Source organism: Drosophila mojavensis, unplaced genomic scaffold (assembly GCF_018153725.1).
Source record: "Drosophila mojavensis isolate 15081-1352.22 unplaced genomic scaffold, ASM1815372v1 contig_80, whole genome shotgun sequence".
NCBI classification, from domain to species: Eukaryota; Metazoa; Arthropoda; class Insecta; order Diptera; family Drosophilidae; genus Drosophila; species Drosophila mojavensis.
Window position 1 is genome coordinate 3,297,155 of NW_025318906.1, and position 14,431 is coordinate 3,311,585.

General features: G+C 37.4%; 3 protein-coding genes across 6 annotated transcripts in view; 2 read left to right on the top strand and 1 right to left on the bottom strand.

Moving 5' to 3' along the window:
* Window positions 1–5,709, top strand: part of LOC6578562 (tyrosine-protein kinase Src42A) — a 53,853-nt gene extending 48,144 nt beyond the window's left edge. For 2 of the 4 annotated variants that reach the window (XM_015163230.3, XM_044010851.1), the window contains 8 exons: window positions 2,049–2,170; window positions 2,283–2,367; window positions 2,437–2,515; window positions 4,196–4,364; window positions 4,451–4,609; window positions 4,780–4,948; window positions 5,022–5,188; window positions 5,251–5,709. In XM_015163230.3, coding sequence (XP_015018716.1) covers window positions 2,049–2,170; window positions 2,283–2,367; window positions 2,437–2,515; window positions 4,196–4,364; window positions 4,451–4,609; window positions 4,780–4,948; window positions 5,022–5,188; window positions 5,251–5,459 — 1,159 coding nt within the window. In that variant the 3' untranslated portion in view covers window positions 5,460–5,709. Of the gene's footprint in view, window positions 1–2,048; window positions 2,171–2,282; window positions 2,368–2,436; window positions 2,516–4,195; window positions 4,365–4,450; window positions 4,610–4,770; window positions 4,949–5,021; window positions 5,189–5,250 lie in introns of all 4 variants that reach the window. The other 2 variants (XM_002004436.4, XM_044010850.1) reach the window with 1 other exon arrangement.
* Window positions 5,710–9,349: 3,640 nt separating this feature from the next.
* Window positions 9,350–11,224, bottom strand: LOC6578563 (actin-42A). Its single transcript, XM_002004437.4, has 2 exons — window positions 11,113–11,224; window positions 9,350–10,963 (listed from the first exon to the last, which is right to left on the bottom strand). The coding sequence occupies exon 2, from the start codon at window positions 10,932–10,934 to the stop codon at window positions 9,804–9,806; it is 1,131 nt and encodes a 376-aa protein (XP_002004473.1). The 5' UTR covers window positions 10,935–10,963; window positions 11,113–11,224; the 3' UTR covers window positions 9,350–9,803.
* A 128-nt stretch (window positions 11,225–11,352) lies between these two features.
* LOC6578564 (peptide-N(4)-(N-acetyl-beta-glucosaminyl)asparagine amidase) lies at window positions 11,353–14,223 on the top strand. The gene is made up of 7 exons (XM_002004438.4): window positions 11,353–11,945; window positions 12,013–12,122; window positions 12,178–13,013; window positions 13,323–13,407; window positions 13,494–13,590; window positions 13,666–13,785; window positions 13,860–14,223. Exons 1-7 carry the CDS (start codon window positions 11,591–11,593, stop codon window positions 14,147–14,149), a joined length of 1,893 nt encoding a protein of 630 aa, XP_002004474.1. The 5' UTR covers window positions 11,353–11,590; the 3' UTR covers window positions 14,150–14,223.
* The last annotated feature ends 208 nt before the right edge of the window (window positions 14,224–14,431 follow it).

Here is a 14,431-nt window from a genome sequence, read left to right on the forward strand (position 1 = left end):
GTTTCGTTCGCGGTTCGATTATATAACAGAAATCTCTTTAATTGTAACAACAGTTGCTCGAAAAGCGAGCGTGAGAGAGAGAGATAGAGAGAGAGAGGTGAAGAGAAATTCACAATAGCTGTTCAATTTGTTATTCTTCTTTCACTGTTTGTTACTTGATTAAGGTCAATGTTAATGCCAGCCCAAGCAACAATTGACAGCTACCTTAACATGCATGTTAGGGCAGATTAGAGAAAACTGTTAGGTATTGAAAAGGTATAGGAATATGGGAAATTTAATACGAGCATAACTTAGAGGATTTACATTTCACTAGTCGGTTAACATCAACTTAACATGTATTTATGAGTGTATTATGGTACAAGATCTCTCTAGGCAAAGAGTTAACCATGGTAGACAGATTAAACTGTATCAACTAATGATGAGGAATGATGAAGAATCATCAGACTGACAGAGCTATACGTGATACAACTTGAACAGCTTAACTCATCTTATTAATGAAGAATATACATACATATATAGCCTCTGGGCTTGACCTACCTCTGCTTAAGATTTACATGCAAAGGTTTGCCCAGAGCAATATTTTAGCCCATTTAACCATTTTTAATATATTCACATTTCAATGTTTATACAAAATTCTAGCAGATAGAAAAAAAATAAAAACAATTTATTACTAATATAGATGATCACTGCACAAGTTACAATGAAACTCAAGCTATCCAGTTTAATTTTCAAATAAATTCAACTAGATAATGACACACACACAAACAACATGCAACTCTCTATGCAGCAGCGCACATAAATATATATTTAAAACAAAAACAAAAGCATGAAAAATAACAAATGAATATATATAAAAAACTTTAAGCCGAGTTCCGCAATTTTCGATTCGGAAGCGCAATTAAAGTTGAATTTAAAACGCTCATAAAATGCATAAATAAAATAAATTTGTCGCTAAAATACAAAATGTGAGAGAGAGCAAGAAGAAGAGTGAGAAAAATTGGTGCATATATTACAAAACATTTGCAATTCGCAATAGCACACACAGAAATTGGTAAATAATTGAAAAGCAGGATAATTCCAACAAATTGTGCACGTTTCTAGATTAAAAAATAATTGCATAATAATTTAATTACAAGCGCAAATAACTAGAAATTCGCCTGACGAAATATAAACAACAACAAAATATATTTATAAATAGAACGAAAAACACGTTCGTAAATTAAAATGTTGATAAAGTTGTTAAAATGGAAAAGTGTGAGAGCGTGCGAAATGGAATGTGTGTGGATGTGTGTGAACTCTATGTAGAGGGTGAATGTATGGAGAATTTTAGACGAGTGTGTAGTGTGAGATCAATGTAATTGGAGACTGTGTGGTGTGGAGAATATTTTTTAGTGGAGAGTAAGTGGGTATAGTGAGAGGAGAGTGTGTGAACCGAGTGTATAATGAATAATATGTGTGGAGTGTGAATGACAAGTTATCTCCTGTAAGCGTGGAGAGTTTCTGTGTAGAGTCTGTGTGGAGAATATATGTAGAGACAACAAGAAGGGAGTTCATGTAGAGAATATGAATAGAGTGAGGAGGGCACGTATAGAGTGTGTCTGTGGAAAAATTATGTTGAGATAGAGATTATGTATGTGGAGATTAAGAGTGGAGACTTTTAGCAGACGGTGTGAGTATAATTGGAGATCACGAGAAGAGAGTGTATGTGAGTATGTTCGCCGAGTATATACGTAGCCTTTCTGCCAGTAGAATATGTATGAAAAGGCAGTGAGTAAAGCCTGTAAACTGAGTAAGGAGAGCATGACTGTGTGAGTATGTCGGAATGCGTGTATGTGTGTGTGACTGTGTGGGGGCCAACACCCACGCACGTGCCTTCTGATTGAAAGGTTTTATGTTTTATTATTATTATATTTGTAGCCTCGCATCTAGCAGTTTCCTTAATAAAAACCACAATTTTATGACAATAAAAATAAAAAAAAACTTCACTTTTTAATGCATTTACATATTTCGCTAACGACAATTTCCATTTCTGTTGATTGTAATTGCAGTTGGTACTTCCGCAAAATCAAACGCATTGAGGCTGAGAAAAAATTGCTACTGCCAGAGAACGAGCACGGCGCGTTTTTAATACGCGATTCCGAAAGCCGTCACAATGACTATTCGCTATCAGGTGGGTGCTATAAATGGCGTACCAAATGTCAATCTATTGATCATGAATAATGAATATGAAATGCAAGCTTATACATGAATCGTATCTAATATTGTATTGTATATTTTTGCAGTGCGCGATGGCGATACGGTTAAGCATTACCGCATCAGACAATTGGATGAGGGCGGCTTCTTCATTGCCAGACGCACAACATTCAGGTAAATATATACACATTTTAACACTTACATAACATTGTGTTAATATACTCTTTTCGTTATCGATAACAGAACCCTACAAGAGCTTGTCGAGCACTATTCCAAGGATTCGGATGGCCTGTGCGTCAACCTCTGCAAGCCCTGTGTACAGGTAGGCACCGTTAACTATATGAGTTTCTACTAATTCATGGTATTTAATTATTGTTTTTGGCATTTAACATGCACTTAACATGCCATATGCCATTTAACATTAAACGTGTTCTTGTCGCGCATTTAACATGGCATTTCTCAATATTAAACATTTTACATTTAACATTTTCAATTATGATTTCTCTCATTATTTACGTATACTTAACAAGAAAAGAAAAACGATTTTAAAATGATTTTATATATTTGTTTTTTGTATTCCTTTAAAAATACTAACGAAAATTATTTATAAATACTAACAAACAAATAAAAGACAAATTCATTTTCGGGTATTTTTGAGGTAGGATTTTGTAACTCTAAACATTAACGTTAATTGTGTGTGTGTGTGTGTGTGTGTGTGCCAGCATCATGCAAAACCAAAAAAAATCCATAAACAAATAATACTAAATAAACAACCCATTCATTTCATTTAATTCATAAATTTAGTCAGAGTACAAAGTGCAATTAAGCGTTGAAAAATGGAAATAAAAATCCCCAAAAAATAATTCATATTAAAATTTATGCCAGTCATTATGGGATTTTAGTCTGACGGTAGATGAAGATAAACGAGAAAATTATATAAATATTGTATATATTATATTCTATCTATGATATAATGATTATGTTATATAATATAAGAAATATGCTATATAATCTATTTTTTGTTCAATTAACAGTTAATAATTTTAAATCTAGAATCAGACTCGAATTTGATGCTATCAAAAGTGTAGACTAGCCTGTGCCTTGTCTACCTTATGACTCTCTCAGATTTATGTTCAATTTAAAGCCTATATACAGTTTATCTTTATAAGCTTGTATTTATGTAAAGAATATGCTATCTTTGCTATATTTTCATACTTTTGCTAATTTATTTGTCAGTCAAAAACCAGTTGAAAGTTACAAATGCTGTAAAAATGGCTTTTAGCTTAGCCTTGCAAATATTTCTAGCAAATTCCACTCATAAATATCGATTGATATATATATATAACTAACTATACTATGCCATATACTATAAGCTTTACTTTTTAATTAAGTATTGCTACATGTAGTGTATATATATATATATATATATATATATATATATATAGTATTTGGTGCAACTGCCAAATCGCGTGTTCAACTTATGCAAACATGAAACAGAAAAGGAAAAACTAAAAAAAAAAAAAAAAAAAAATACAAAGAAAAAACTTTGCGAAGGGCATGCAAAACATTTCAGCTAATGCACTTTCAAATTTGCAATGTTCAAAAATGACTAAGCAGCTGGCTTGAACTCAGAAAAAACGAAAACCAAATAAATGGTAAAGTTAGCTAAAAACAATAGTAAATTTCATTAACTAGCCGCAGATTAGTTGCACTTTGACTTTGACCCAAAAGGCCAGACAAACTAAAAGCCCAAAAAACCAAACAACAAAAATTAACAAATTACTTACAACGTTAGCCAACTCCGCTCTACTTCTAGTCTAACGAAAATTTGTACATAATGCCTAAGTGTATGCCACAGCTGTTAAATCTTTAGCCACCAGCTCTCTCCAATTGGCACCTTCATACAAAACGAGCCTAAAAGCACACACCATATTACAAATTGAATTGCTTTAACCATTTACGAAACGACATGCACTAATTTGTTTTCGTTTTTGCCACACAGATTGAGAAACCTGTCACCGAGGGTCTATCGCATCGAACTCGCGATCAGTGGGAAATCGATAGAACTTCGTTGAAATTCGTACGCAAATTGGGCTCCGGCCAGTTTGGCGATGTCTGGGAGGGTCTGTGGAACAATACCACGCCCGTGGCCATCAAAACTCTTAAGTCGGGTAAGTTGGAATACAAATGATATGACATTAGTTATAGAGAGTTTTGAAGACAAACTAACTAATCATTTGTTTATCCCATTTTCCAGGCACTATGGATCCCAAGGACTTTTTGGCTGAGGCACAAATAATGAAGAAGCTGCGCCACACCAAGCTCATTCAGCTATATGCAGTCTGCACCGTCGAGGAGCCCATCTACATTATAACCGAGCTGATGAAGCACGGCTCCCTGTTGGAGTATCTGCAAGGTAAGCCAAACGAAACGCTAATGCTAATCAAATCAACATAACATAACACTTACATTAACTTGGCTAATTTCTAATTTCATGGTTCATGGTTCGCTCATTGGTTCAACTTCATTATCGTGTCATTATTAATATCTGATGAATGTGTTTTTAATATCTTTTAGCAATTGCAGGCAAATGTCGTAGTATCAAAATGCAAACGCTCATCGATATGGCTGCCCAAATAGCCGCTGGCATGGCATATTTGGAATCACAAAACTATATACACAGAGATTTGGCAGCGCGTAATGTGCTCGTCGGCGATGGCAACATCGTAAAGATAGCCGATTTTGGTCTGGCACGGTAAGTGACAGCTATAATCATGTATAACCATTTGCAAAGATTATCTAATGTTCTTTCTATATGCAATCTACAGACTCATCAAGGAGGATGAATACGAGGCACGCGTCGGTGCTCGCTTCCCCATCAAATGGACAGCACCAGAGGCGGCCAATTACAGTAAATTCTCCATTAAGTCGGATGTGTGGAGCTTTGGCATTTTACTCACCGAGCTGGTCACCTACGGACGTATACCCTATCCAGGTGGGTTTCCCTGTTTATAGATATCCCCAAAGACAGTTCTAAGAGTCTCTATCTTCCAACAGGTATGACCAACGCTGAAGTATTAACCCAGGTTGAGCATGGCTATCGCATGCCCATGCCACCGAATTGTGAGCAGCGTCTGTATGAGATAATGTTGGAGTGCTGGCACAAGGACCCGATGCGTAGACCCACATTCGAAACGCTGCAGTGGAAGCTCGAGGATTTCTATACATCCGATCAGAGTGATTATAAGGAGGCGCAGGCTTACTGATAAATGCTTTATGCGCCCGCTGGCAAACGCGGCAGCTGCAACAGGGTAGCGCCCGGACCAGCAGCAGTCAGCCAAGCGGACCAGAGCAACAGTAGCAGCAGCAACATCAACAGCAACAATAAGACCGAAGCATAAAGCTAACCAACACGGACAATTCTTATTTAGTTACTTATTTCAACTTTTGCACAGATTTTCTAGAGCATTAAAAAAGAAATGAAAAGAAAATATAAACAAAGCAAAGCAAGAGTAATCCCATGCTCTCAACATGGAGCTGAGTGTACGTCTAGGTATCAATATACATGTTATTAGCATTTAAGGCAGGCAAATTTTAGTATTTAGGAAGCATTGCGGTGTGCTAAGTTGAAGAATATATATTCATATATATATACGTATGTGTGAAATCTAATTATTTGTATTTTTGATTACAAAACAGTTTTCTTTGTTTGCACTTAATGCATGAATCGTATACATATGCATATATATGGATTAACACACATGTGTATATCAATATGATTTATATTAATTTGTTTTGCAATCAGGCGCTATTATTGAACGCTGTATCATAATATATATACATATATATAAATTTACACATACGAAACGCATAAAGTCACAGTTTATATATAGGATCTTCGTATATATATATATATACATGTATATGCATATTTTCTCTTTTTAGTTATATAGCCATTATATAAAAGATATTTAAATACTTATATATTTATGCTTTTAGTTAAACACAAATAAAAAACAAACATTACGTGTCTTACCTTATATATTCACACACTCAACATTATCAACGACATATATATGCTTTATCTTTATCGTATTATCGTAAACAAAACAAAAACATAAACATAAACAAGTGCTAGAAGAAAAGAAAAATATACGCAAAACATAATGCAATAAAGTAAACTCCATATTATTAATGTTATACATTTTAATTGTAATTTTTAACCATTAAATTATGTATTTAAAATTATACAAACACCCACACATACATACACAAATCCATGTACATTTAGTGAACAAAAACATCAAAATAAAATTTATTATCGTAATTTATAAAAAAAAAAAAAGCAACAAAATTTTCATATATGACAGAAATGTTCAAAGCTAGTTAAAATTTATTTTCAGTGTATTTATTTATGCTTTTTATTATTTTTTTGGTGAGTATTATTTCAAGCGTAAGTGCACCCTGAACATAAAGTAAATTGTATAGAAGAGCTTGGGACAAAAAAAGACCTGGGTGTCCACCATTAAGCAGAATCGCAGAGTGATCAGATCTGCTCGTATGTCCATTCGTAAAAATCTCTTGTCTTGAAATGTAGCCTAAGTTGATCTTGTTCTATTTTTCCTCTCACTTGTTTGTTATCGATAAAAATCGAAACTTAATGGGCTTTGATGCTAAAGACCACTTATCAGAAGTGAAGATTCCTTTCATGAAAATGGAGATACTCAGATTTACTATTTGGAATACCTTTTCCATTTGATATGAAAATATAAAAGTCAAGCTATGGTGGGTTCAGGACATTTTCTAGTCAGGCACAACCGACTAAAGAACTCTTATTAAATTTGCTATCTACATGTTTCTATTTTTCATTTGCTTCTTTGAATTTTGTTTTGAAAAGAAGTGCAATAAATAGAACAATTTTACTTATTTCAAAAACTCTAATCTACGTACATCTAATCCTAGAAAGCATGAATTAAAGGCTGATTTTATAAAGCTAACCGTAGTACTTATATATGTGTTCTTATCTAGTAATATATATTCAACTGATTTACCAATGCACAAAACATATGTTTTTAAAACACACACACACATTTCAAAGCAGCTGTAATCAAAAGAAAATATATATGGGGAACTGGAAATTATTAAACAAAATTATCTTTTATTAATTTATAGAAATTTCTCTGTACTCGAATAATTTGCATTTGTAATTACTAAAAACTCTTGTCGTATAAACTAAAACTGAGGGCGTGTCAAATATATACATATAAATTTATATGGAAAACATATGTATAACGATTGCAATAAAAATAATTTCTATAAAAAAATTATATACGTATATATATATATATGTAAATCCTTTATAGCTCTATGAAAATGTATAAAAATTTAAAATATACTTGAAAATTTAATGAATAATAAAGATTGAATAAATCTTGATTTGTCGTATAACATAAGTAGTTTTTCTTAATAATATAAAACAAAATAACAATAATAATAAGAAAGCCTAATAAATTTTCATCAAGAATACGACTTAAATATTCTTTAAATATAAATATATCAATATTTTTTATTTGATTAGCAGTAAAGTTTAGTTTCTTTAACAAATACATATATGTAATATTCATTGTTGTTTATAATTTATAAATTTATTAGTTTATAATATATATCATTCATTTTAGCCGAAGCCATAAGTGAAGTTCGTTCGTAGTTGAAAGTCTATAAAAATATTCCGGGTTTAAGCCTAATCGGTTCACAACCTTGATCAATACAGTCATATACGTATGCATATCTAAATGTGTGTCTCTAAAAAGTCAAAAGCTTTTGATCAATCCACATATGGGTGTGATTGTTTACTACCAAAAAAAAAAAAAAAAAAAAAGTTGATTGAGTTTTTGGTCAATGCGAGTTTGTGAACCAAAACAAAAAACGCATTCAAAGCCCTGCCTAAAATGTCGTCTACTCTGTGCTCCTCGCCCCACCGCACTCGGCCACACCTGCTGAATGTCTCCGGTCCCTTCTAACACCCTGACTACTCTGTGATTTCATTCTGTTACTATAGCCTCTCACTCTTACTCTCGCCCCGCTGTTGCTGCATTGACTTTGTGTGTGTGGGTGTGTGTGTGATTTAGTTCATTTACTTCATTTACCCACCTTCCACACTTCCTCTCTGCACTTGCTGTTCTGCCATTGTGTCTTTAGTCTTTTACTATACATGTTTGCTCCTCTCGCTCTCTCTCTGCTCTTCTCCTTCTATCTATTTGTCGTCTGCTACCATAGCCGACTCTCGCACTCTCTTTACCCCGTCTGCAGCCCTGGCATCGTGTAGCCGTAAGTGGTCAAGCAGCCAAACACACAAATACACTCACACACAATGCGAATTGATGACGATTCCGTTGCTGATGCCGATTTCCAATGTTTGCCCGCTGACTCAGTCAATTGTTTTGTTGCTGTTGATTAATTCGGGCATAACTATTGCCAGTGAAAAGCACATGAGACATGCACTAATGTACACACAGATTGCGATAGACTGTTTTGTTGCCTTATAAGGTAAACGGCGCGGTGCTGCTACAGCTGTTTTGCTGTGTAATCAATCGGCGCGAGACACGGGCAATTCTTGGCTTGGTCCGTCACGCTGATAAGCCGCGCCGATTCATTACCCGCATTTGCCACAACAGCTAATATAATAAGAAATACTCCTAACTAAATACATATAGAAATTTTCATAAATATAATTTTGCTTATCAAACACTTCCTGCGAAAAAATGAGCAAAGCCTTTGTTTTCTTTAGGCAGAAATCAAATATTTTTGGGGATGTATTAGTAAGCAGCGGCTTATCGAGCGAGCTGACAAATCTCCATATCCATAAGATTCTGAGTCATAACAGCTTGTTCATCAAGGGAAAGGGGAAAAAACAGCCAGCTATACATTTAATTACTATCAATAATAAGTCTGTTTTAACCATATTCAGTTCTTCATCGCTTTTTATTATTTTTTTGTTTTTTTCGTAGCGGTTACAAATACTTTTTAGTTTTGATTTCATGTTTTTGTTTTTGTCTTTTTTTGGTTAAGTGTAATACATAATATAATAATATATGTAAAGAATGCTTGGATAATGTATAATGCCGAATATGAATATATATATTATATATTTTTTATAATAATACCAATATGCGCATGAACTCGTGAATTTCGATCCAACACAAAAATATATGCTAAATACTTATGTGTAAAAGGAGTGTGAGTGGGTGTAGATGTGTGTCTGTGTGTGTGTAGGTGTGTGTATCTATGTGGTACATGACTTCGTATAAAATTGTTATAGATATATAAAAAAAATTGTTGGTAGTTTAGCTTTGTTGCTGTCTCTGCTGCTGTTGCTGGACAATGGACCTGCCTGTGTTAAATATCTTTAGCTCCGCATCTTCTTCTTCTTCACTTTTCTTTGTTTTATCTATCCTAAGTACGAAATGAATAGGAAAATATTTTATATATGTATATCTTTTTTTGGAGTGTATGCGTGAGACGCTGCCACAGACAGGACCACGCCCAGAGACAGCCGCAGTTGTTGTGCATGTTTTTGGTGTTGTTGTTTTTGCTGTTTCTGTTTTTGTCACTTAGAAGCATTTGCGGTGCACAATGGATGGGCCAGACTCATCGTACTCCTGCTTGGAAATCCACATCTGTTGGAATGTGGACAGCGAGGCCAGAATGGAGCCACCAATCCAGACGGAATATTTACGCTCTGGTGGTGCCACAATCTTAATCTTCATGGTGGATGGGGCCAGTGCTGTAATCTCCTTTTGCATACGATCGGCGATGCCAGGGTACATGGTGGTACCGCCGGACAACACAGTGTTGGCATACAGATCCTTACGGATATCGACATCGCACTTCATGATCGAGTTGTAGGTGGTCTCATGAATGCCACACGCCTCCATGCCCAGGAACGACGGCTGGAACAGAGATTCGGGGCAACGGAAACGCTCATTGCCAATTGTGATGACCTGTCCGTCAGGCAGCTCATAGGATTTCTCCAGCGAGGAGCTGGAGGCAGCTGTTGCCATCTCTTGCTCAAAGTCCAGAGCAACATAACAAAGCTTCTCCTTGATGTCGCGCACAATTTCACGCTCGGCAGTGGTGGTGAAGGAATAGCCACGCTCGGTCAGGATCTTCATGAGATAGTCGGTCAAATCGCGACCAGCCAAGTCCAGACGAAGAATGGCATGTGGCAGTGCATAACCCTCATAGATGGGCACAGTGTGGGTGACACCGTCACCAGAATCCAAGACGATGCCAGTGGTACGACCAGAGGCGTATAGGGACAATACAGCTTGGATGGCCACATACATGGCCGGAGTATTGAATGTCTCGAACATGATTTGCGTCATCTTCTCGCGATTGGCCTTGGGATTCAAGGGTGCCTCAGTTAGGAGCACTGGATGCTCCTCGGGTGCCACACGCAACTCATTGTAGAAGGTGTGATGCCAGATCTTTTCCATGTCATCCCAGTTGGTCACAATACCGTGTTCAATGGGATATTTCAGGGTGAGAATGCCACGCTTCGACTGTGCTTCATCGCCCACATACGAGTCCTTCTGGCCCATACCAACCATAACGCCCTGGTGGCGGGGACGTCCGACGATAGATGGGAAAACGGCGCGTGGTGCGTCATCACCGGCAAAGCCGGCTTTGCACATGCCGGAACCGTTATCGACAACCAAAGCGGCAACCTCTTCGTCACACATTTTTGCTATATGGATTGTAGTTTAACTTGCTAAAATTGAATATGAGAAAAAAAAATAGACTATTCAAATGAAATTGTATGTACACACTGCTTCAAAACGAAAGCCGCTCGAGAGTTTGAGCCTGAGACAGAGAGTCAAAGGCACACGAGGTGAACAAAGGAAGACTGAATTTTATTACCTTTTAAGGAAATATAAGAGACGAATGAAGTTTTTTGTTTTCAGTTACTCTGAATTAACCGCTGCGCAAACTTTGCACAATGACTGACGCTTCACAATTGAAACGACGCCTACTTTTTCAAAAGTGGTTGAATTTCGCCGAGCCTCTGGCGCTGCCACTCTTACAAAAAACATATCTAATAATACCAAAACAAAAAATTACTAAAAAATACTCCACCTATCGATAGGCAAATGGTGCAATTTGTCAACAGCTGCTTAAGCCGCTAAGCCTTTGTTCCTTTCTCTTTTGTTGTGTTTTAAGTGCAATAAATACGCAATTTAATCAATTAATTTAGTCAATAAGCTATTCCATTCGATAAGTATATATTGTGATAAACATCGCTCATCTCTAATCTAGCAGCTAGACAATCACCCACCCACCCAACGACACCCACGATAGCGGCTTTGCGACTTATTTTTATAGCGCCGCGCACTTTAACATGGTTGACATTAATTTGGAGTGCGTGCAATTGATCGAGCCCCAGCCGGCGAAATCGACGGAGAAACAGCAAGAGCAATATTTAGAGGCAGTGCGAATATTGCTCGTGCTGCTCGAGAATGTGCTAAGTCAGCCAAATAACCTGAAGTATCGCACCATTCGTGTGGAGAACAAGGCGATCAAGGAAAAGCTGCTTTCGGTGGAGGGCAGTGAGCGATTGCTGAACGCAATTGGTTTCAAACGCTTGCCAAGCTCCAATGAATATACATTGCCTACTGAGGTACCGTTACAGCAAATACAAAAGTACAGAGACGTGCTAAGCAAAAGGCGAGAGGCGTGGCTGAATGGTGCAAAGCGTAAGTAGCTGTAATATAACCAAGTTAACTGTTAACTGTTAATTGAAATTGAATTTATTTACTTTAGAGCCAGTCCAGGCGACGACTACAAGAGAAATGCCAGCTACGTGTGCTACGCCTTTGTTTATACAACCTTCAGTGCCCTACAGACAACGTATTACCTTTCCGCGCATGCTAGTGAGTAGAGAAGAACAATTTCATTGAATAGAATAAATTGAATTTCTATTTGCAGCGCACTCCTAATCGGTTCCTGCAGTCTTTGGAGCTCTACAGCGATGCCGTTATGCAGTATGAGGATGAGGCGTTGCTGGCCAGCGGACGAAGTCTGATACCCATCGATGAGCTAACAATGAATGCCAGCAGCAAATTAATTGAAATGCAGGAACTAATTGCGGCTGGAAAATGTAAAGAGAAGGAACCCTGCATACGCGATCTGCTGCTCGTTGAGCTGGTCAATTGGTTCAATACGGAGTTCTTCGAGTGGGTCAACAACATACCATGCCAAGTGTGCGGCAGTGAGGATGGCAAACTACGTCGCACCCAAACCGAGGGCGATGTGCGGGTCGAGGTCACAGTTTGCTGTGGCCAAGAGACCAAGTTCTATCGCTACAATGACATCTCCCAGTTATTGGTGTCGCGCAAGGGGCGCTGTGGCGAGTTTGCCAATTGCTTTACATTCCTTTGCAGAAGTCTGGACTACGATGCCCGCTTAGTGCATTCCCATTTCGATCATGTGTGGACCGAAGTGTTTTCGGAGAAGCAAATGCGCTGGCTGCATGTCGATCCCTCCGACAATGTGGTCGACTCGCCACTTATGTACCAGCACGGCTGGAAGCGCAATATTGACTACATCTTTGGCTATTCGCGCGATGATGCACAGGATGTAACTTGGCGATATACGAACAATCACCAGCAAATATTAAAGCAGCGCAAGCTGTGCTCGGAGAAGGAGCTCATCGCTGCACTGAATGTGATTCGGGCCAAACGGCAGCAGTTCGCGAGCGAAGAACGCAAAAAATTCCTCAGTCAACGCAACCTGTGCGAGGTCATTGAAATGACCGTGGAACGGTATGTATTACAAAAATATTCATTGATTGTTCTTGTTGTTTTGTATTGTTTTGTCTACTCGTTCACCTGGTGAAATGGAGTATATAGGTTTTATGCAATATCAGGTTCTGCATTGCAGGCTGTTCATTGAGCAATTCTACAGATATATATTCTTGTAAAATATGCAAAAGCTATATGACCTCTATCAACGTTTCCAATTTTGTAAACCTAACGAGCATTATGCAGTCGGTAGCTCTCGACTGCAGCATTGCAAATTGTTATTGTTGTAATTAAAGCTGATCTCTACATTTTTTCATATAAACTACGCAGCACTCCTACCGAAAGCGAGCTCAAAGGCAGAAGTTCGGGCAGCTTGTCGTGGCGCCAGTCGCGTGGGGAGCACACATTCACAGATGTGAGTCATTAGAGCTGATCATTAATTGCCTTTGTCCTCTATATAATATGCACACACACGATCTCTCATGCATTATTCTATTGCAGATTTTTGTATTTACGCCAAATGACAGCGAGCGGGAACTGCGACAATTCAATTTGCGCTACAATTGCGCCAGCGATACGTACGAAAGATATACGAAAGGTTTGATAGAGTGCTTAGTGCATAGAGAAATCTTATCAATTATGCTCATGACCGATTACTTTCCTTGATTTCTAGATGGCGAACATTTCAATATACTCGAAACCTACAAGACTTGGCAAAGTGCGCAATTTGCATCGAAGAACATTTTTCGCAAGGTCGAGAGAGATTGGAAAATGGCCTATTTGGCCAGACTAGGTAAGCTCTATTAACATTTTTCATTATAATTTATTAAATTTTAATTAATAATTTATTTACATAATTGCTTACAGAGGACACGGACAGCGCTGAAATCATTTGGAAATTCAATTTGAGCAAATCTAATCTTCGAGTCAAATCCTATAAGCTCACATTCGAAACGAAAACCTTTGGAGACGGCAAAATTGATGTGAGCGTGGAGACGAGCGATGGCAACAGATGCATTGAGAACGCCACAGAATTCCAAATTGTTGCCAAGCTAAGCGGTGGCAAAGGGGACGTGGCTTGGCAGCATACTCAGCTGTTTAGACAAAGCCTAAACTCCAGGGAATATCCTTTTGATTTGCAAGTGGTATTGCATTAGCCAAATGCCACAATTCCAAAATCAAGTGTAAATAAAAACCAAATACGCAAATATATTTTCAAAAAAACACCTTATGCCAGCAAGATTTTGATTGCAAATTGTCTATAAGCGGGGCATACTTTTGGGCATGGCTTCTAAAAGAAAAAATTTACATTTTGTAGAAGCATTGCATACTTTTGGGGCTGCAAGAAAATATTTGATTTATTTTACTTAAGCAGCTTGCTGCTCATTTCTGTTCGCCTGGTATTCGAGCAGCATTTCACTCAAAATTTGCCTTCCACG